General features: G+C 42.1%; 1 protein-coding gene across 4 annotated transcripts in view; it reads left to right on the top strand.

Moving 5' to 3' along the window:
- Positions 1-23,512, top strand: part of LOC147708704 (uncharacterized) — a 138,226-nt gene that overhangs the window by 90,294 nt on the left and 24,420 nt on the right. For 3 of the 4 annotated variants that reach the window (XM_086927351.1, XM_086927354.1, XM_086927353.1), the window contains 3 exons: positions 4,015-4,128; positions 6,354-6,464; positions 11,532-11,621. In XM_086927351.1, the coding sequence (XP_086783477.1) occupies positions 4,015-4,128; positions 6,354-6,464; positions 11,532-11,621 (315 nt within the window). The remainder of the gene's footprint in view (positions 1-4,014; positions 4,129-6,353; positions 6,465-11,531; positions 11,622-23,512) is intronic. The other variant, XM_086927352.1, reaches the window with a different exon arrangement.

The following is a 23,512-nucleotide window of genomic DNA, read 5'->3' as shown; positions in this document are numbered from 1 at the left end:
CCCCTGTCCCCGTTTGTTGCTCGCCGCTCTCACCTGCAGTGCCCCTTGCCCAGCAGTCTCCTGCAGATAGCTGCTCCACTACCCCTCCTCCCCGCTGCTCCCGGGAGCCCCCAAAACAGATGCTGCAGCTCCGCTCCGCTCCGCTCTATCCACTCTCCAGGACCACAGAAGCAAAGCGGGGCCGAGGCACTGAGTCCCAGAGGGCAGCGAGAGTATCGCTGTAAGCGATGGTGAAAGCGGCAGCAGAGGCGATGGAACAAGATGGAGCAAAAACGCCCAGCTGCTCTGCTCTGCGACCACAGCGGAGCGGAAGCGGGTGGGCGTGGGAGCACCCAGTCAGCTCCGGTCAACTCACCGCCGAACCTCCAGTTCGAACGGCCCCCACCGGGAAGGGGAAGCCACAGCAGCAACCCTGCAACATGTCCTTCAGTGGACCTCGCCGGACCTCTCCAGGCCCCCTGGGGCTTCTTTGGACCACTCCGGGCAGTGCGCTCCCCGTGGTGGAGGAGGAGGTGAGGTCGAGAGGAGGAGGACGGGAGACTGAGGGCGGTGAGTCGTGTCGACGTGCTGAGTGAAGCAACTCTCGCAAGTCCGCAACTCTCGCTTACTGACTACACCCATAAGGTACCTGAGACCGTAAATTCGGTTTCCCTACTTTCCCAGTTTGAGTAGACAATGTCATGCAGACGACATACTGCCTGATACATCGAGCAGTTATCGTGAATGATGTTTATACCAGAGGGCATACCTGAGTGCTGTTTTTTTAAGTAGACGACGACCCAAATGATTGAGCAGGTATTTTGTGGATATTTCGTGTGGGTAGGGCCAACATCCTGTACATTTTGCACGCAGTCTACAGCCTTGTGTAAATCAGCCATCCCACAAAAATTCCACGAGGAATAAACACGCGAGTTCACCCACTACCTTTACAATCACAGCATCTATAGTTAGCTAATTGCACAGAGTCCATAAGAATGAATGATCATCCATGCTCCTTGGTACACTCACACATGCATGCTGCAAAGACTGGAATCACAGACGCCTTGAGAGTCTGGGTTATGGAAGTTATCAGATAAATGACAGTTAAAGTAGCACTGGTTCAGGATAATTGTTCAACTAAGTGTGTGTGTGTGGCGCTCTGTCTGTGTGTGTGGCGCTCTGTCTGTGTGTGGCTCTGTGTGGATAGCTTTTTTTGTAGGTTGCTCTGTGTGGGTGGCTCTGTCTGTGTGAGGGTGGCTCTGTGTAGGTGGCTCTGTCTGTGTGAGGGTGGCTCTGTCTGTGTGAGGGTGGCTCTGTGTGTAGGTGGCTCTGTGTGTAGGTGGCTCTGTGTGTAGGTGGCTCTGTGTAGGTGGCTCTGTGTGTGGGTGGCTCTGTATATGGGTGGCTCTATGTGAATGTCTGTGTGGGTGGCTCTGTATGTGTGTGTGTGTGTGGCTCTGTGTGGGTGTAAATGCAATAGGTCATGCATTTGCGAGCGATTAAGCTATTGGCATTGTAAATGACAATGCCATTTTTTTTTTGATTGAATATCTTTATTAAATTTTCCATTTATAGTCACAATACCAAGCAATATATCGAGGAGAGTAAAGCAAAACAACCTTCCCAGTCACAGCAACGATCATGTACAGTATTATACATTAGTGTGCTCATATTTCAGCCATTGATGTGGAAAGGATGTTTATCGTTTTTTTTTTTACAATTGCTGTGTACATTTCATGTTTGTCCTCTCTTCCAACCTATTGTAAAGCGCTCTGATATCCTTCGGGATCATGTTCGCGCTATATAAAACTTTATAAATCAATAAATAAATAAATGATAACCCTGGGATGATGTTATCCTTGTCAGTATTGTGATCATTCTTGCCGTATGCTGGCACCTAGGGAAGTGTTTTTTTTAAAATTGTTTTTATTGCAACACTGCACAGATATCACATTACATATCAACCTTGCAATTTTTTATGTATCAGCGGTAAGTAATTATATTATATCTGTGTGTTATGTCACAGCGGTCTACATGTGTGCCCATATGCTTCGCTCAGTAGCTTCATTGCTAGGCACATGATAACTGTACGGTATACAGGGCCATTCCCGTAAAGGAGAAATATGTGCAACAAAACCTAATATAACTTGTAATAAAGAAATAAAATAAAGAGAAAAAGAACCCTGGCAGCGATTGGGGGCGGGAACCTTTCCCATAGGGAATAAAAAACAGGACATCTAAAGCTGGACTATCAAGCGGCATGCAGAGATTCCAGGGGTGTAGGGGAAGGCCCCTCAGGCTGTAAGAACCCAGGGCTCCCACACCTGCTGCAACACTACCTCCTCCATTTTGGTGATAATTTATGATATATTGTGGCTATGCATGACATGATGTTGCCCACACTATCATAATATAATGGTGGTTGTGGCTTTAGAACGTAAATTCGAAGCATACTGTTGACGGCCATGGTATTATAGTGCCAAGAAACTAATGTGAATAACCTGGTATATGTTACATTTTAAGCCAGCTCAGAAGAGAGGAACCAGTGCAAGTGAATTTATTTAATGGGCATGCTAAGCCAGCCATCTCTCCCTAACACTGGATAGTTATTGATGACGCTCCCGTTTTGGAGAGCGGATTGGATATGGCAATACTTCTTGCATTAGTAAATGTTTGTTTGAAAGCAGCAGGAACATTGGGACTCCAACGTGTATTATTTTCCAGGAGTACAGCAAATGCAAGAGATGGTTCAACACAAACAGACTGCTCATATCCCTACAGTCCTAATCATGCGCCTTGCACCACTATATCCCAGTAGCACAGTTACGCTAATAATGCATACGTTTGTTTGCACATTAAAGCCAAAGAAAAGCCACTAGGCCTGTCTTCAATCAAAGAATGCAAGTTAGTCTTACAGGCTTTGCCAGGGCTTATTTACTGTGTGCTTTTGTAACCTGGTTCAGGGCATGTAATCCCAGAACAGTAGCAAATCCCCAGGACCAACTGATTTTCTGTGTGCTATTTAACTGTTTGGTAAAATTTAAGTACTTTTTCTATTAAGTATAATCATTAGCTGGGCAGTGATTTATTGACTTATTATTCCATCACAGATTTCCTAGTTTATGCTCCAAAACTCCACTACTGCACATCACCTTCTTGAGTAAGCCTTGGATTGCTTGACTTTATTACCCTGAGAATCAAGTGCTGAAGAAGCGGATAAATGTGGTGCTCAGTTTGGGGCCCATCAGTAAGGTTAAGCCCCCAGATCTCCAGAGGTAAAAGGTGCTCATTGTTCCAAGCATAGCCCAGTAACCACTGATTATCCTAGCGCTTTTGAAAAAGTTCCAGAAAATCTATGGGATTAGAGGCCTCCCCGTATCTCCCCGCTAGATTGCAAGTGGAAGGACAAGAAAATCTACTCTTTTATGACACCTGAGGCAGGAAAGGACTTTTCAAATGCAAAGAAGGACTCCAGAATGCGTTTCATAGAAGGCGAGGATGGTTGACATACCCTCCGTTGCAAATACCTTAAACTCCAGCCTTGGAACTAGGCTGATTGTCCACTCACACATAGCCGGAAGGGATCCAGCCAGTGTTGATAGTGGATAGACATGTGGTGGTTATCTCTTATTGAAAGTGAATTATGATGTTGTTCTTTTTTTCCTCTTCTACCACGTTCAGTGCCCCCAGAGCTCCTCACAAACCTGGTAGGTCTATTAGATGTGACCTATTCCAGGACGAACTTCAAAAACACGTTATAAACAGTAAAACATTGAGTTGTAGCGTTTTTTATTGTTAATTGGTTCGGGTAATATGGGAATATATTTGTGGAACGTTTCTGTTATGATTTCAGCTGCGTTTGTTATGCTGTTGCTCGAATAAAAATAAAATGTAAAACCAAAAAAAATTTGTTTGTTCAGCCATTTATTTATGCTGTAGGCCTCAACTCATAAAACAAAGATTTTAAGTCACATACTTTTTTTTGATCAATATGTGTAATAACAAGATTCACTATGCAATTTTTTTGTGCAACAGGAGAGCAGATTTTAAATGTTGGCACTGGCTTGCATGTGGATCAAGATTTTGAGTCGAGCTCAATGGAAAAACAATGTGCAGAAGACGAAGAAGGCACCACTGGCCCGAACTCAGGTAAATTACAAATGGACCTCACCATTTACTTGGCTGGAACAATTACTTGAGCGGCCTTCCTCAAAAGAGGTGCCATGAACAGTAGCAGTTCAGTTACAAGAAGTAAATGCTTTGTAAGGCCTACCGTTAGGAAAAAAAGGACTGCAGAGCATAAGCCAGTGGGGTATTTGTGACCAACCACGAGAATCTCTCAAATTATGTTTAAATGCCACCATCTATATTTTTCGTCTTAAATTAGGTCACTTTGAGACGAAGTAGAAGTGCTGTATTTCCAAGGGGAAACGCCCTTTAGAACGAAGCCGAAATCCCGCTGTGCCTTCACAGCGCCTGTAATGGAACAAACGCGTCTTTAGTACGCATTCGTTCAGCACACAAGTCGTTAGAACAACTTGCTTTAGAGGGGCACATTGGTGGAATAGTGTTGGATTTAAAGCCCAACACCTTCCCTACTGTTGTGCAGACTGGAGTTGGACTAGTAAATTAACCTTTACCAAAATCCAGCACCCCCCTAAGGCAAGTTGTTATAATGACTTGCATTCTGAACGAATGTCTAATGGCGGTGCTGTGAAGGCACAACATGATTCTGGCTTGCAGAATATCGTCTACATTCATTTCCTAGTGCTCTACACATACCACTTATCCTGGTTTCATAAAAGAGCTGGAGAATGCATAAAAAAGACCAACCTCCCTGTAATGCAGTCAATCCTAGCTGGGTTGTATCCATAACTTGGCCCAATCCATATAGGCCTGATCAACATGGTTGGTTTAAACAAACCATGTTTTCAATGAGGCTGGCAAGGCACCTTAATCTGATGGAGATGCACTGCTATATGATATTGTGATGCTTTTGGCTATGGTTTGCTCTGCCAAGGGTTAGAAATCCCCCATTTAAATGGCCACATAGGAGATATTACTAAGACTACTGTATTCAGGAATGTGGGACACAGGTTTGATGTTTTTCTTAGTTAGTCCTTGGTTCATATAACCTCAGGCTTCAGGATCCACACAGCTATTGTCCAGATCCTAAAGCCACCTTGTGCATCTAATGTAGTTTAACAAAGAAGGCCGTGACCCAAGGCCGTGATCTTTGATATATTCTTATTAACATATGTAGCCCTACGACAGTAGGGATACATATGTTAATGAGATTATTTCAAAGATGTTCTGGTCGGAGATGGATATCAGCCTTGGGAGTCACAGACCACTAAAGAGATAGTGATAACTAGCCATAGTCAGTCAGAATTGAATGTTGCCCAATAAGCCAGAAGACTGCAGTCCTAAATTCCCTGTCTGAAGGGACCCTGGAATGCCAGGTAAGAATACGATAATTCGGGTTTGACAACCTTGGGTCACGGCCTTCTTTGCTAAACTACATTAGATGCACAAGGTGGCTTTAGGATCTGGACAATAGCTGTGTGGATCCTGAAGCCTGAGGTTATATGAACCAAGGACTAACGGTCGGGTCAAAAAATAAGACCTTGTGATACTTGATATATTTAAGGGTAAGAACCCCGTCCATATGGATCTTTGATTGAGTGGAATTCCTTTCTTTCCTGACATACCGAATAAAACAAGTTTGCAATTTAAGAAAGGTTCAAGCAGCTAGAAAAGTTTTCAGAGAGCTCAGGATTCATGTGACGACAATTTGTCCTTCAGATTTGAATCTGCATAGGAAAGTGAGTGAGCTACTAATAACGTACTAAGTAAAGATAATGACTAATGTTAGCCAGGATAAAAATAGACAGCGTTTTAACGAAAAAATAATAGTTGAGTAACACTGGGGTACATATAATAGAAGAGGCCCAAATGAGATTGAAATGTTAAACAGATCAAGTGAAAAGACTAGGCTTGCTTCAGACTCGATTAGATGGTGAATTCTGAATTTGCCAGTGCACTGTGAAAATTAAAAAGGTGGAAGATACAGCAAATAGAAAAGGAAGATAGCTGAATGGAAGGTACATTTACATAGTTTGCAGAAACTAGTCAATCATTTTAGAAGAGACTCTGACGTAAGACCAGGTTGTAAGTTTAAGTTTGCTAAAGCTTTTAATAATGGATCAGAATAGTTTGCTATAAAGTAACTGCAATAGTGATGGTTTAAAGTGATTTTACAGAAAACCTAGAGGATAAATTGTAGGCAAATGAGAATATTACTTGGAGTTGGTGGCAAGGTGGTATTGTATAGCTATGCTTAAGTCACTTTTCTTTTCTTTTTAATGCAACAGAGCATGTAGATATCCGACCAGTTGTTTCATTCAGGATTAAAGAAGAGGATGATCCCTACAATGTAATTGATGACAACTCGGAAAGAGAAGATAGCACGGGTAGCCCCACAAGTGAGTAAATGTGTGTTCATTCTAAGACTGGATCTCCTGAACAACTCACTCCACCGAGGTCATGTCTGGACAGATCCAGCATTCGCCTCAATGTGAGATTGTGCTGCTCAGCCACATCTCAGCGGTACACCGCTGAAGTGTAACATTCCTAATGTTGTCTTAATTTGAGTGGTGCTCCCTTAATATATCAGTCGCCAGAAGTTTGCACAGGATTTAAAGCATTTCTGTTAGTATTAAGCTCTGAATACCCCACATTCTTTTCCGTGAGTGTTGTGCACTGTGGCAGTGGGTTCAGATTGAAGAGCAGCAAGGCACAATTTACTCACAGCAGATAATAGCCTTTGCCATCTGTTGACTCTGCATCAGAGATCTTGCTGGCGAAGCAGTACATTAGCATGCACTAGGAACCTGTTCCCTGTGCAACAATATTACTAATGTCTGCAGGATTGCAAAAATGCATGCATGCCACAGCCCTTGCCCCACGCCTGGCAGGGGTTTACTACACTGATATTCGATTAAGTCCTGCGCAGCCTGAAATGTTGAATTTAAACTTTCTCGCTCGTGGTCTCATTTTTTCTTGCCTCCTATATGTAGCCCTTTTGTCTTTAGTGTATTTGCCATTTCACTGATTGATATATTTAATTACTTTAATTTGCATTTCATAAACCTGTCTGCTGTGAGGTCACATATACAAGGCAGATAGGTCAACACTCGTTCCTGCCTAAGCAAGAAAGAACGGACAAGTTTTAATAATAGTCGGCTTTGGAGCCACGTTATTAGATACCTAGGGCCCGATGTAGGTAAATCTCATTTACCGACTCTAGAATACCGAATTTTACAGATGTAGGTAATAATTCGGTAATTTATACCGAATAGGTATGATTCGGTAATTACCGATTCGGTATTTACCATTGATTCCTAAGGCATCGGTAAATATTAGGCCCCCTACATCTCAATCTCCAAATACCGGTCGGTAACGGCCGAAATCGGCCGTTACCGACCGGTATTTGGCGACTTACATCTGGCCACTAATTCTGACTTTCCTAAACTATTGCCCTGTGCACCCTATCTGTTTCCTGGCAGGCAGAGTAATCTCGCTTGGCCTGGCACAGGATTTTACGTCTGCCAGGCCGAGACAACTCCGCCCGCCAAATTTATAAATCACCGCCTAGCTGGTCATTATTTATAAAGGCATTGGCAAGGACCGCCATCACGGCTGTTCCTGACAATGCATTTTACTGTTTCCTACAGGGCTGCATTGGAAAGACGCAGCTCTAGAGCAAACAGTATTCTTTTCTTCTTTTCAAAACAAAAGTCCTGTAACAGGATTTTCTCTTTTAAAAGAAAAAATTAACGCTCCCCTCGCCATAGGAGGCTTCTTCAATGGTGGGGGGAGCATTCTAATTGTTTTTACAGTTTTTTACCACCTAGTTTTACCTGGCGGTAAGGAACAGTAAAAAATGATTACATGTCCACCCATAGAAATTGGGCAGCCATTTCTCTGACAGCCAAAGGCCTTCAGAGGGGATTAATCACAGCAGAGACATAGTAGTCTCTGACGAGATTAACCCTAATATTTGCCCGCATGTAAATGTGGTGGGGGATCACATTCTTGGCAATAAGGATGTTCCATCGCCTTACCGGCAAGAAATAAATCGGCCTCTTCTTGTACAAAAATGTAACATTATTAGAAACCGTTAGCAAACAACTGGTACTAAGATTATTATAAAAGTAACTAGTACGCTTACCTTATTATACATTGTTTTTACAATATGAATCTACTTTTCTTCGAGAACTGCTAGAATGCCTCTGCCATAGTGTTCCTAAATGGTCATTAATGATCCTGTTTCATTTCTCTCTGTAAATACATGAAAGCAACACAAGTTCCTGAAGTGCAATGACTAGTAAAATTATAACATAGGCCACTAACAATACAAAAATGAAATTCCTGTAATATGTAGCAATAAATTGGTTCCATATTGAATTTCTCTTAATTGAATTAATGAAACATCCTATCTTTTGCAAGTTTAAGTTCAAGTTTATTAACAATCGATTTACACCACAACAGAGCTCAAGAATACCTAAATAAATTACTAGTAAAATATAGAAAATAAAAAGAAATCTGAACATATATATACATTTGCAGTAAAAATATATATTTTTAAACTTTAAAAAAAAATGATGGACTGAAACTTACTTGCTCATTCAGAGGCGACATCATAAAATTAATACATTTAATAAAAGTTTTTTATATTGTACTTCAAAAGTATTGAATACATATACTGTCTATGTGGGGCAGATCATGCCGGACAATAATATGGTGCATGATATAGAAATTCTTTTCCTCCTTCACAGAGGTGTCAGTTATATAGGCAATGTGTTTTTCTTACCCACTTCTATGTTAACACTGTTCTAAATGCATGAGTCTGCTAACAATGTACTCAAGCAAAAATTAGAGGTACGACTGAGCCTGGTTAATCAATACTTTGTCAGGGTATGTGTTATATTTTTCAAGTTTACACAATAGTCACCATTAAGAGAGTATCTTACTGAAGGGCTGGATTTTTCAAGAATAATCGTAACTGCACTGTATACCAAGTTCAGTGTAGTTCAGTTCGACAGTCAAACCATTTCAGCGCGTATTGAAAATTAAGCAGATACATGCCTTGGTTGCTAGCAATATTAGACATTTCTTGATTTAAAAATGATCTTGGGGATCCTTTCAGGGTATTAGCAATGCAACTGCCCCTTTGGATTACATTTGCAAGTGCCTGGACATAGATGCTAGAAAGGCTGAATTCTAAACTTGAACTTGAACTGGAATAGCAGAACCTCAGCAGCAAAATTTCCGTTGGCACTTTCCCTCATGAATATTTAAGAAAGACCATTTTCCAATAAGAGTATATTCTGAAACATAACTCAGAGCGGGAGGCATTTTGTTTTATAGACTTCCAATAGCTAATTAAAATGTTTTCTCCCCAAAGATGTATACAGCGATTTGAAGCATGAGCCAAAGCCTTACTTCCTAAATGACTGTAATGATGTTCATTGCTCAAATTATAGTAAAAGCTTCTGCCAAAATTCGAATATATCTTAACTGTCTCAAGTTTTTCCTGCCCAATGACCCAGGTGTAGAATTTACATTGCTTCCTACCCCTAGTTTACCATTTGGTTACATTGCAGACCTATCCAGATTAGATCAAGAATAACCATGTTGTCTGCATATATATATATTATGTTGTGTGAATTTGTGTAGCACGCAGCTCACCCAGGAGTGTATTCTGGTGCAGAAGTAGTAGCTGTATGGGCCGAGCCAGGGTCCGGGCTACGTGAAGAGCCAGGTCTTCCGTTTCTTGTGGAATTCAAGAACTGAAGAGGACTCTCTGATGTGCAGGGGCAGGCCGTTTCAGTCTGTAGGAGCGTGGTAGGAGAAGGAATGACTGCTGAACCTGGTTCTGCATTTAAGGGGATATGTGCGAGTAGGAGTGCAGCTGAGCGGACTTGTCTGGTAGGTGTGTGGAAGCTTATGCAGTTGAGGTACGTGGGGCAAATGTTGTGTAAGGCTTTTTATGTGTGCGTTAGGAGTTTGAAGAGTGCTCATTTGTGGATTGGGAGCTAGTGGGGCTCTTTGAGATGTGGGATGATGTTAGTGCGGGGTGGGAGACTGAGGGTGAGTCTGACCTCTGAGTTTTGCACTGTCTGGAGTCTTCCAGTCAGTTGAGTGCTGATTGTAAATGTAAATGTAAATGTACAGGAATTTATATAGCGCAAATCACTGAGCGGTTTCTAAGCGCTTGCTTAGGGAACCCGTCCTGGTATTCCCCTGTGAGATAACCCCGGCAGGGTATCCGCAAGGTGAAAGCCAGGCATCCCGCCTCGAGGGGCCGTTGTGGAGATTAAGCAAGCTATTGCCCAGAATCGCAGAGTGTGAACCCGTGAATCAAGTAGGCACCGGAGCGAGAATTGTCGAGTCCATGGACATTTTAGGACTCAAGAACCCGCTGAGCCGGGAATTGAACCCTGGTCCCGGGCTGACCTCTGCTTCCAGGTCTGCCTCCTCTAACCAGTGAGCCACACTTCTCCACGATGATTCCAGCATACAGTGCGTTGTAGTAGTCCAGCCTGCTGGTGATGATGGTTTGGGTGATTGTACTAAGAGCATGTGTGGGAGCTGTTTGAAGATCTTCATGTGAATCCTGAGTATTTGGGATGCAGGAGACAGAGACTGTGTTCACTTGGCCGGTCATGGTGAGTTGGTTGTTGATTACTATTCTGAGGTTCTTTGTGTGGGTCGCTGGTAAGGGTATGAATCAGAGTTTGGCAGGCTTCCAGAGGGAGTCAAAGAGCTAGGTGTCTTTGCTCAAGATTGCTACTCTTGTCTTGTCTGTGTTGAGCTTGAAGCAGTTTGGTTTGTAATCATCTGGCAACTTCGGCATGCAGGAATAGAATTGATCCCGATTTTTGGCATCTTGTTGGAGAGGGAGAGTAGGAGCTGAGTCCCATCAGCATAGGATATGATATTGATTCCATAGGCGCGGATGATGCTGGTGTGTGGGGTCATGTAGGCCTTGAATAAAGTGAACCACAGTGAAGATCCTTGTGGAACTCCGCAAATTAGGTTGAGAGCGTTCAAGGTGAAGGCTGACCGAGTTCGACATTTCAGAAAGGCATACATCCAATACATGCGGAGTATGAGTACGTAGTTACAGCAGGACATTTTTCAGATTTAAAAACTGAATTGGCAAATCGTGCAGATATAGAAAACAAAAGAGGATCTGGTAGGCTGCCTTGTTGTAGGGCATTTTGTATTTTTATCAGTGATGACAAATCTTTAATAATAAAAGTAGCAAAGGCGATTTGACTTCTGGTAACTACATATTGGTCTACAATAGTTTTTAGCAATATTCTCAGTTACTAAGCAGTTAGGTCTGAAGCCAATTTGCTCATAAGAATAATATCTTTCTTCATGGTCCAAGACTGCATGTTTTTCAAAATAATCTTTGCAAAGATCTTTCCAACCACATCAAGGAGAGCATGATAATTAATATATATGTTATTGCACAATAGGATTTCCCTTCCTTAACTCTGAGTTGGCGGAGGGTTTTGTGGACCATTTCTGTGTTGAAGAAAAAGACAGCAATGGCAGATTTAACTCTGGTAAGTATGTAAAATCAGAAATTTTTATTGAAGGGGATACAATACGACAACTCTTACATTTAATTTAATTGCAATTGTTTCTTAACAAATAAATGATTGGCATTAGAAAGTGATCCAGAATGTCATCTTCCATTTGTTCATTAAGTAATTAGCATTTTTTGCATGTTATTACTCTAGTGGTATTTTACCATGGTTGCTCTTGTTTTATATCTGAACAGTTACAAATGCATCTGAAGTTTTATGTTCCAGGGAACATCTAGTAGATGATCGTTCTCAGCTCAGTATTTCTTAAGAGCTTCACAGTCTATTCCTTGCTAGAATAATATTCCCCTTTTAGGTCGCAGCCTGCCAGACAGAGCAGATGTCCGGTTTGCTAAAGCCTTCTTGAGTACATTCAGAAATCTGACCTAGGAATGCATTCTGCCCATTGCTTACCATTGGCTTTGTGGTTTGTAATTAATATTTTCTGCTTTTAATGTGTTGGCTTTATTTGATTTAGGCTGTCCAGCTTGAGTTTGTCCCTCTCGCTGAGCAACCTTTGTTTATACTGTATTCTTCCACTAACTCGCTTTCTGTTAATTCTTGTTCTGATCTTGTCATATTTGCTGTGCATTCAAAGACAGAGGTGAAATGTCAAGCTCTCTTGGAGCTTTGCTTTTAATTTTCTATCTCTGATTTCAAAGTGAGAGAATTTATGTGACGATCCTGCTGAATATTCATGTAAGAGGAGAGGGTTTGATTTTTCTTTTTGTAGCACACAACAAAAAATGAACTGTGCGGTTGTTTCAGAATATATCATAATTAGTTCAAATGAAGCCCATTATTTTTTGTAATTCTAAAGTGTGGTGGAAACAAATATTTGAATATGATCAAAACACATCAATATACTAGGTGATGACATTTGCACACATTATCGTTTGTGTGCCGTAAAACCGTATTTCGGTGCAGATGCAAAAGTCATTTCAATTGAAAATGTGTTGCCTATAATGGCAGTGCGCTACCACGCTATGCATACTCCACACTACGCCACTCCACTCTATTCTATGTCATGCCATCGATTTTAAGACACTTCACAGTCCACAGTCCAATTTACCCCACTCCACTCCAATTTGCCCCACTTTATTCCAAACCCCACTACAATCTATCCAACTTCTCTCCACTCTAATCTACCCCACTACACCACTCCATACACCACAATCTACTCCAATACAGTCTATCACAATATACCCCACCCCACTCACTCGAATCTACCCATTTGACTCTGCCACACTCCACTACAATCTAACCCACTCCACCTACTCCAATCCACCCCACGCCAATCTACCCTAACCCAATATATCCCTCCCCAATATACCCCCCTCAATCTACCCTACTGCAATCTACCCCTCTACTCTACCCCACTCCACCCCAATCTACCCCACTGTAATCTACCCCAACCCACTCCACTCCAACCTTCCCTTTTAAATCTACCCACTCTAATCTATTCAATTCTACTCTACCCCAATCTAGCACACTCCATTCCACTCTACCCAATCTACCCCATTCCACTTCACTTCAGCCTACCACATGCCGCCCCAAATCTACCTCACTCCAATCCAATCTAACCCACTCCACCCCACCCCAATCTACCCTACAACATCCACCCCAAACTACCCTCCTCCAATCTACCCCATCCAATCAGACCCACTTCAATCTACCCTACTCTAGTCTACCCCAATCTACTCCACCCTAACCCAATCTCCCCCCTCCAAACTACCCCACTCCTATCTATCCCACTCCAATCTGCACCACTCCATTCTACCATACTCCATCCTAATCTACCCACTCTACTGCAATCTACTCCTCTCCACCTCTGTCTACCCCACTCTAATCTACCATACTCCAAACAACCCCATTCCACTCCAGTCTTCCCAAGTCCACTGAATTCTACTCTTCTCCAGTCTACCCCACTCTACCCCATTATACCCCACTCCACTCTACCCCACTCCACTGCACTCCACCCCAATCTACTCCACTTCACCCCAATCTACTCCACTTCACCCATTCTACCCCAATTCAATCTACCCTAATCTACTGTACTCCAGTCTACTCCACTGCAATCTATCACACTCCCTCAATCTACTCCACCCTAATCTACCCCACTCAAAACTACCCTCTCCAAACTACCCCAATCTACCCCTTTCTATACTACCCTACTATAATTCACCTAATCAATCCCACTCCAATCTACCTAATTCCAGTTTATCCTACTCCACTTCATTCCAATCTATCATGCGCCACCCAAATCTACCCCACTCCAGTTCAGTCTAACACACTCCACCCCATCTCTCTCCATCCCAATTGAATGTACCCTACCCCACTCCAATCCACCCCATCCCAATCTAACCCACACCACTCCAAACTACTCCACTCCAATCTACCTCATTCCAAAGTACAAAACTCTTATCTCTCTCACTCTAATCTACCCAACTCCACCCTAATCTACCCCACTCCACTCTAATCTACTCATCTCTACCCCACTCCACCCCAGTCTACCTTAATCTACTGCACTCCACTCTTCCCCAATCTACCCCACTTCACTCCAATCTACCCCAATATATCCCACTCCTCTCTACCCCCTCCACTCTGATCTCCTCATCTCTACCCCACTCCACCCGTCTACCTTAATCTACTGCACTCCACTCTTCCCGAATCTACCCCACTTCACTCCAATCTACCCCAATATATCCCACTCCTCTCTTCCCCACTCCACTCTAATCTACTCAACTCTACCCCACTCCACCCCAGTCTACCTTAATCTACTGCACTCCACTCTTCCCCAATCTACCCAACTTCACTCCAATCTACCCCAATATATCCCACTCCTCTCTACCCCACTCCACTCTGATCTACTCATCTCTACCCCACTCCACCCCAGTCTACCTTAATCTACTGCTCTCCACTCTTCCCCAATCTACCCCGCTTCACTCCAATCTACCCCAATATATCCCACTCCCCTCTACCCCACTCCACTCTGCCACTCTCCACCCCAATCTACCCCACTCCACCCCAGTCTACCTTAATCTACTGCACTCCACTCTTCCCCAATCTACCTCACTTCACTCCAATCTACCCCAATATATCCCACTCCTCTTTACCCCACTCCACTCTGCCCCACTCCACCCCAATCTACCCCACTTCACCCAATCTACCCCAATTCAATCTACCCCACTCAAATCTATACTAATCTACCACACTCCACTCCACCCTAATCTACCCCACTCAAAACCAAAACACCATTCTATTCTACCCTACTGTAAACCACCCAATCAACCCCATTCCAATGTACCGTAGTCTTCTCCAATCAATCAAACCAATCAATCAATCAATCAATCAATCAATCAGGGGCTTGTATAGTGCAGCTACTCAAACCCGACTACACTCCAGTCTACCCCACTCTACTCCAATCTACCCCAGTCCCCCCCACTCCACTCTTCCCCAATCCATCCCAGTCCACTCTACCCCAATCTACCACGATCTACCCTACTCCTATCTACCCCCCTCCAGTCTGCCGCACTCCACCCCAGTTCAATCTACCCCACTCCAATCTACCATGCTAATATACCCAACTGCCCCACTACACCCCTCTCCAATCTACCCCTACCAGCCCCACTCCATTCTACCCCACTTCAATTTACGCCAATCTATCCCACTGCAATCTACCCTATTCCACTCGACCCCAATCAACCCCACCTCACTCCATGCCACAAACTTTTAGCCATGCTGACTAGCAGCCACACTGGTGAACATGATGGCTACAACTCATTGACAAAGCCAATAGCTCTCGCACAGGTGAGACCTATTGTGTCAACTCAGTTCTTATCATTGCTTAGTTTTCTTGTCACTCACAGCTGCTTGCTTCTTACTCAATGGATTGTTATTTCTCTTCTCTTATTTGTCTCCCAGTGGAGCATATTTTCTTTAGCATCCTTTTGAATGGGTGACTTTTATCTTTCCACAGCTTACATTCAGGGAACTATTTCTTGCCCTCACCCCATGTGTTGCTTCCTCAACAGCCTCTCCCCCTCTGTGATGTCAATGTTGCTTTCCCCTCCCGTCCAGCATGTCCCCACACTCCCTATTTTTTTCATAATTTCTCAAGACTGCACAGCGGTATTCTGTTGCTCAATTTCCTCTGTGGCCCGGTACGCCTTCCCAGAGTTTTCCAGTTTTGTTTTTAGTCTGTTCAGTGGGTCTGTAGTATCATTATGTATTCATGCACATGTGTGAAAATGCATGCGCGGGGATACATCACAACTCTGGGGCTTTTTATTGCCAAAGCTCTTCAGCATCGGCAATAGCCATTGTTATTTTCTTTTTTGCTGATGCTGAACAGCACTATCAAAAGACCTATTGGTGTTGACAATGCTTGTTGGATAATCAGATTGAATAAAGTTGTAGAACACCACCAATGGAACCTATTTTTCAGTGTAGGCAATTGAATTACTAGTTGAGGGGGGTGAAGCCACAATTCTTGCCAGAATGAAACTCCAGCATCCCTAAATTAACATGCTTAACCCTCTGGTAGCTTGTCAGAAAAGGCCAACAGCTTAACTTAGAGGCAATGTGTAAAGTGTTTATGCAGCTCACAAACAAAAACAAAGTGAATACACAACACAAGAAACATTATACACCAATTGACAAAAATAGAATAAAATGTAATTAATTATTTGACACCAAAACAACATAAATCTAATTAGTAGAACCAGAGATAAGCAGTTTGAAAGGTTTTGTAGAAATCAAGCACTTAGAAACAAAAAGCACCAACCGCGTATTTATCTGTTCATGGTAGACTGGGTCCAAGTCACAGGTTCAGACTGACTGTGATGGTGTCCGGGCTGGATACAGGACTGAACTCTGAAAAGTACCTTGTGGCCTGAGCATCGAGATGTGACGTCCTTGTATGGAGCTGCGTAGGCCAGCATTGATGAACCGTCGTCGAGGAGTGCGATGCGAGGTCTGGCATCGTAATGTGCCATGCAGCAGTGGAGTCGATGACTGCCAACAAAGTCCTGCATCGTCATCAATGAAGCCAGAGGAGCTTGCAGAGATATGAACTGTGTCTGTGCAGAGGACGAGATATGCGTCATGCTGGGCCAAAGTCCGCTTGCATCCGCATCAAAGGAACCGCCTGTGCTTGCGAAGACTTGTGCTGAGATATATCAGCGTCTAAGACAAGCGGCTACATGCTGGGCCAGTAATATCTGACTACAGGAGGTAGCTCATATATCCTTATTAAACTAGGGCAAATATTTTTGTAATATACAACAATGTCTCAAAGGGGTGCCAATAGAGGGACAATATAACTAGTACCAAAAGTTAGTAAAGGATGAATCCAGAAGGGGGGAAAAAAAGGAAGAAACCAAATTTTTTTTGCAAACAAAAATGGTATATTCACACATTTGACATATTAAATATCATATGATCAAACTGAAAGGTTGTGCTGCGTTACATTAAATGGTATGTAACCTGTTGGATACTGTGCACAAGTGCTTGTGAAGGCTTGTGACGGCGCAAGTGACAACGTGAGGTGGTATGTACTGCGACTGTGGAGGGCGCAACGGCGAACAAGTGAACTAAAATTGTACAAATTCAGGATACCCTAACAGTCAATGAAAGTGTAATATACAATTAATTTGTATAGGTATCCTTGAAGAGAGCGCCGGGTATTTCGCTGTGGAGTCGACGGCGTTTCGGCCTGTAGGAATGTTAGGCCATCATCAGGACCAGGTTACATTGGTTTATATCGCAGTGGTCTGGGGCCACACCATCAATAGTCCGAGGCGGAGGGGTGTAGGTTCAGTGGGAACCTAAGCATGTCAAGGCTGTGTGAACTCGGAAGGCTGGAAGCCCCCAACGAGAGATGGAGACACACTCGGTGCTGTGTCTCAGAAGAGTTCAAGGCTGCAATCCTTGAAGCTAGGGCTGCTGGTGATTTTGGTGCTAAAGTAAGAGCCGGCATGAGTCAGGCTCAATGTGGCTGGAGTCAATGCTACTAGGCCAGCTTCTGTCAGGCTAAGTCAGAGTCGATGGTGGGCTGCTTTGTGCTGAGTCTAGATGCATCGAGTTCTGTCTACGTTGAAGAAGCCTATTATGTCCCTGTGGCTTGAGTAGGGGCGAGCCAAGTCACCCTTGGAAATTCCTTACAGTCCTGGGACCACACAGCCAGGTTGCGTTCAGCAGGGAATCTCACAGCAGTAGAAGAGTCCTGGTGCTGCTGGAGCAAGTCAGCAGGGCAGGCTTCACAGCTGGGCAGTCCTTCTTCCTGGCAGAGTCCACAGGTCCAGAAGTGATCTGAAGAATGGAGTCTGAGGTCTGTTACTTATACCTTGTGTCCACTTTAAAGTGGGAGAAGCTTTTAGAGTCCTCCCCCTACAGAGGTGTCTGGAATTTGTGAGTGTGCTCAGGCACAGAATTTGTGATGTGCAAATGTGGTAGATGGAAGCACACTCCCCCCTCATCCTAACAGAGATGGCCCATTCAGGCACACCAATTCCTCCTTAGAGTAACACAAAGACCAACTTCCAGCTACAGCTAGGCAAGTGACCCAGGATACAGGCACCAACTGGTTGGGACAAGAAAATGCAAACTAGAATTTTCAGAATTGTGACTTAAAATCCAGCTCTACCATTAAAGAGGGTTTTAAATTACAATTCTTTAGAGACCAAACTTGACGTCCCCATTTGCTCCCAATGGATAGTTATAATTTATTAAATGTAATAAGGTAATCCAGTGTTATCCTATGTGAAAGGTAGGCTCTGAAGTAGTGAAAAATAAACGTAAGAGTTTTCATTACCAGGACATTTCAAAGTTGAACAGTACGTGGCCAACTTTTTGCCCTATTGTGACGAGCGAAGGACCGACTTCCGGGCAGCTCTTGAAGTTCTTTAAGATTTGTGGAGGTGATTTGTTCCCCTTGGATGGTATTCATCCCTCCTTCATGCGGTATTTTGACTGGCTGTTTCTGGGTTCCCCGATACCTGAGATTGAAATTAGTGCTACACTGCAACTACGATGCGGACTGTCCAACCCAGAGAGCTGTGATCAGGGCCAGTAACCCTCGGGCACCTGAAATAGGTTGCCTCCTACCCTTCCCCTGTCCTGAGGAAGATCCACAAGCTAAGGATTCAATTACCCTCCAGGCACAAAGTCGGGTCGAAACGTCCACATTCGTCCCTAATGGGCCTGTACCTTATGCCAGTGTTGTCCCGTCCAACTTACAGATGATACCTCTGTGAATTGCTTGTTAAATTATTAAGAGCAAAAACGTAAATGACTATTGAAAGACAGGCCCTAATGAACTGGTGTTGATTCTATTTACAACCAGTTTTGATTAGAGTTATTGTATACTTTGCCATTTGAACTACTTTCACTATGTAAAATCCCTTTCTTTGTTTTTTTTTGTATATTACACATGAGCACTACTTCTTCACCCCTTTCCCTTGGAGCAACCTCTCCAATAACTCCTATTATTCGTGGTAATGTGTTTACCTTTTCAATATGTTTCTGTGAATAAATGATTGGGTTACTGTAGTGATCCAGTCCAGTTTTTATGAAGAAAGAAGATTTATTGTAGCAGAGGAACACAGTACAGCATCTGCTCAGCAGGACAGGTCCAGTTAGAAAACACTATAGAATGTAGAACACACAATCCATAGCAACAGATTGCAGTACAGGATTTGTAAATCAACTAATGACTAAATCTACTTAAAGTAATACACTATAGCATGTAAATATGAAATATAACACATCTTATCCCTAAAAAAATGAAAAGAGAGAAGAAAGGAACAAAAGAGAAAGAGAAGAAAAAGAAAGAAAGAAAGAAAGAAAGAAAGAAAGAAAGAAAGAAAGAAAGAGAAAGAAACAAAATGAAGAAAAGAAGAAAATCAATTTTTAAATCGAAGAGGCACATTGACAATTCTCTTATTAGTCTTAAATCAATTTTTAAATCGAAGAGGCACATTGACAATTCTCTTATTAGTCTTAACTCTTGAAGAAACAGTATCATTCTTTATAGGTAAACTAACATTGTCAGGACTAAAAGTGGAAAGACTTGGGCATTTGACAGTGGAAACATTAGGGCACTTTACAACGCGTCTAACATTCCATACTTTACCATCATTAGTTACAATGCTGTTAATGTTAACTTTTACCACTTTTCGAACAGGACCAAATTTTGAAGCAACCTTAATCAAGAAACCAGGTTTACGTATCCTGACAAAATCTCCCACTGTAAAATCAGGAATTCTCACTTTGTGCTTAGAATCATAGTATTCTTTCATCTTCTCTTGGTGGTGTTTGACCCTTAGAGAAGTACTTCGAATATCAACAGGGGTAGAAGTATTAGAAGTACTAAACTTCTCTTTCATCCACCAAGGACACAATTTTGACACTGGTTCCCTCCCTCTCAATAAACGAAAAGGACTAAGTTCAGTAACTGAGTGAGGAGTTATTCTGTACAACCATAACCTTTCTCTAATAACTTTTTTCCACACATTGGGAGTTTTTCTTGCCCATTCAACAGAGTCCTTCAAGACGCGATTAAACCTTTCTACCTGTCCATTACCTTGTGGTTCGTAAAGGGGTGTTGTAATGTGTTTGATTCCACAAGAACTAAGATAATCTTCCACTTCATTAGATATTAATTGTACCCCATTATCAGTAATTAATACCTCTGGACTACCTTCTCTTGCAAACACCTCCCCAAGAAATTCAACAATGACCTGCGAAGAAGCAGAAGAAACAAATCTAACTTCAGGCCATTTTGAATGGTAGTCTATCAACACCAAAGCAAAACGGGCATCCTGAGGTAAACAATTGAAAGGGCCAGATATATCAAATGCTAATTTCCTCCAAGGATTCTCTGGCCAAGAAATAGGTATGAGAGGAGCAGGAAAAGTTTTCAACATTTTATCACTATTAAGGCATATGGAACAATCACAAACTACTCTGTCAATCATTTTATCCATTCCTGGCCACCAAAAACTGGTTCTCACTAATCTCTTCATAGAAGACATTCCCAAGTGACACTCATGAGCAAGTCTGATGATTTCTTCTTGCATATCTTCAGGAGGTACACATTTTCCACTCTTAAAAATCAGATTATTGTCAATCTCCAACTCACTGAGAACCTGATGAAAAGATTTCAACTCTGGAGGTACTATATTCCCATTAGGCCAACCTTTCAAAATATAGTCTTTGATGATTATTCCAACTCTTGTCACGTGTAACAGCATTTCCCCAGAAGGATTCTGAAATGGCAGAAAATTCATGAGCCACAAAATCTTTTAATGAGGCAACAAAATCAACATCCTCTTCTTTGTTACCTCCAATAGATTTAAGATCACAAGGCAGCCTTGAAAGACAGTCAGCTGTTACATTGCTTCTTCCAGGAAAATACTCAACATCAAAGCTATACTCTTGCAAACGAGACATCAATCTGGCAATCCGTGCTGTAGCATTCCGACCACCACCAGGAGAAAGTATGGAAACAAGTGGTTTGTGGTCTGTTTTCAACAGAAAACGACTACCCCATAAAAAGTTGCGGAAATGTTCTATTCCCCAGACACATCCCAACAACTCTTTCTCTATGACAGAATATTTCCTTTCTGTTTCACTCAATGTCCGGGAAGCAAACGCTACAGACCACTCATCGTTCCCACATTTTTGTGATAAAACTCCTTCTAAGTCATATTCACTAGCATCCACAGTAACCACACAAAGCTTGTTTATACAGAAAGGTTTCAAAGTAGGAGCATTGGCAATCTCATGCTTAATAGTTTGAAAGGCAGACTCCTGTTTCTCTCCCCAATAAAACTCTACTTTCTGTCTGGTCAATTCTCTCAAAGGCTCCATTTTAGTTGCAAAACCTTTGATAAACTTACTATAATATTCACACAAGCCATTAAAAGAGAGTAGTTTTTCCTTATTGTCAGGACATGGCGCTTTAACTATAGCTTCAACCAAGCATTTCTTGGGAACAACACCATTACCAGAAAGGGTATGTCCTAAATATTCCACAGACTCACAAAACATTTTGCATTTGTTATCCTTCAAAGTGAGACCATGCATCCCAAGTCTTTTGCAAACTTCTATGACGTGTTCCTTGTGAGATGCGTTATCAGGAGAAAACACTAGGATATCATCCTGAAAACATCTTACAAACTTGTACAGGTCTTTGAAAATATGATGCATAGTACGTTGGAAAACTGATGCCGCAGAGGCTAACCCAAAGGGCATTCTTTTATACTGGAATAGACCTTCAGGAGTGAGAAAGGCTGTCAACTGGTGTGATTCATCCGCTAGCACAATTTGATGATATGCTGAACGCAAATCAAATGTAGAAAAAACCTTTGCTCCCTCTAACATACATACTACCTCATTTATATTAGGTAGGGGATGGCAGTCTACTATGATATTAGAATTGAGAGCTCTCAAATCTACACACAACCTGAGACTTTGATCGGATTTTCAGGCTAAAACGATGGGCGAAACCCATTCAGAAGATTCAACTTCTTCAAATATATCATCATCAATCAAGTTTTTCAACAGTGCTCTAAGATCATCTCTAACATTTATGGGAACATTTCTTAACTTCTGTGTAACTGGAATAGTTCCTTTTTTTAGTCTAATCAAATGTTGAAAATTGTGCAGTTTTCCTAGGTTTTTTGAAAAAACTTTAGGAAACAAGTTAATGATCTCATGAATCCATTCGCTGGTACTAATAATAGTCTTGACAGAATGAGTTTCATTGGAATAATCATCAACAATGACAATGGGATCAAGTCTTCTGGGATTGAGAGTTATACCAAAACTCCATTGATCTCTCCATCCAAGCACATTCACTCCTTTTGTAGCAATATACAATCTGACAAACCTTATTTGACCTCTAAATTGCATGTCTACTCCCAAATATCCTTCCATCGGGATGATAGACTCATCAAAAGTCTTGGCAATTATGTCAGATTCTTTAAGATCTTTAAAAGTGACAATACCTTCAAACATTTCAGTGAAATACTGTTTAGTAATAATTGTCCAAGGTGATCCTGAATCAACCATCAACTTAAGGTCAACTCCTAAAACATGCACTATGCATTCAGGTTGCTTAAGGTAAATCAAATCTTGTTCATTGGCATCAATGATGGAAACAACTATACCCCTCTCACAATTATTTCCATTGTCTTTGTCAGCAGTATCAGATTCTTGCACACCATCGGTAATAAAAGAAACTCTATTCTTATTATTATTTCCTGTAGCTGTATTATTCCCTATAGTAGTCTTGCATACACTACTGAAATGTCCTTGTCTACCATATTTGTTACATTCTTTCCCGATAGCAGGACACTTAGGAAACGAAGCAGCATGGTTAGTACTACCACATCTAAAACAATGGAAACATTTGTCATTCTTTTTGTAAGAGCGTTGAAAAGAATTACTAATGCGTTGTGCATTGTTGGAAGACGAAGCAGTAGACAAATCTGATTTTACAGCGCATACTTCAGAAGACTTGTCTTTGTCTTTCTTATCCAAACACTTTATCCACTTATCAGATTGTTCAATAGCTTTTGCTGCAATAATAACATCCTTCAAATCTGGATCTCCCATAATCCATAGTTTTCTTGGATTTTCTTGCTTTTGGTATGAACTATAATCTGATCTCTGATCATCTCGTCAGATATAGGACCAAAGTTACAGTTAGTGGACAAATAACGTAAGGCTGTTAGAAAATCATCAAAAGTTTCAGATTCTTCTTGAGCTCTGGTATAAAACTTATAACGATTCAAAGCAACACTAAAAGTTGGTTTAAATCTAGCTTCAAGACGAGTCATTGCATCATCAAAAACATTTCTGTC

This window comes from Lissotriton vulgaris, chromosome 6 (assembly GCF_964263255.1).
Source record: "Lissotriton vulgaris chromosome 6, aLisVul1.2, whole genome shotgun sequence".
Taxonomy (NCBI): Eukaryota; Metazoa; Chordata; class Amphibia; order Caudata; family Salamandridae; genus Lissotriton; species Lissotriton vulgaris.
This window is presented reverse-complemented; position numbering and strand designations above follow the sequence as displayed.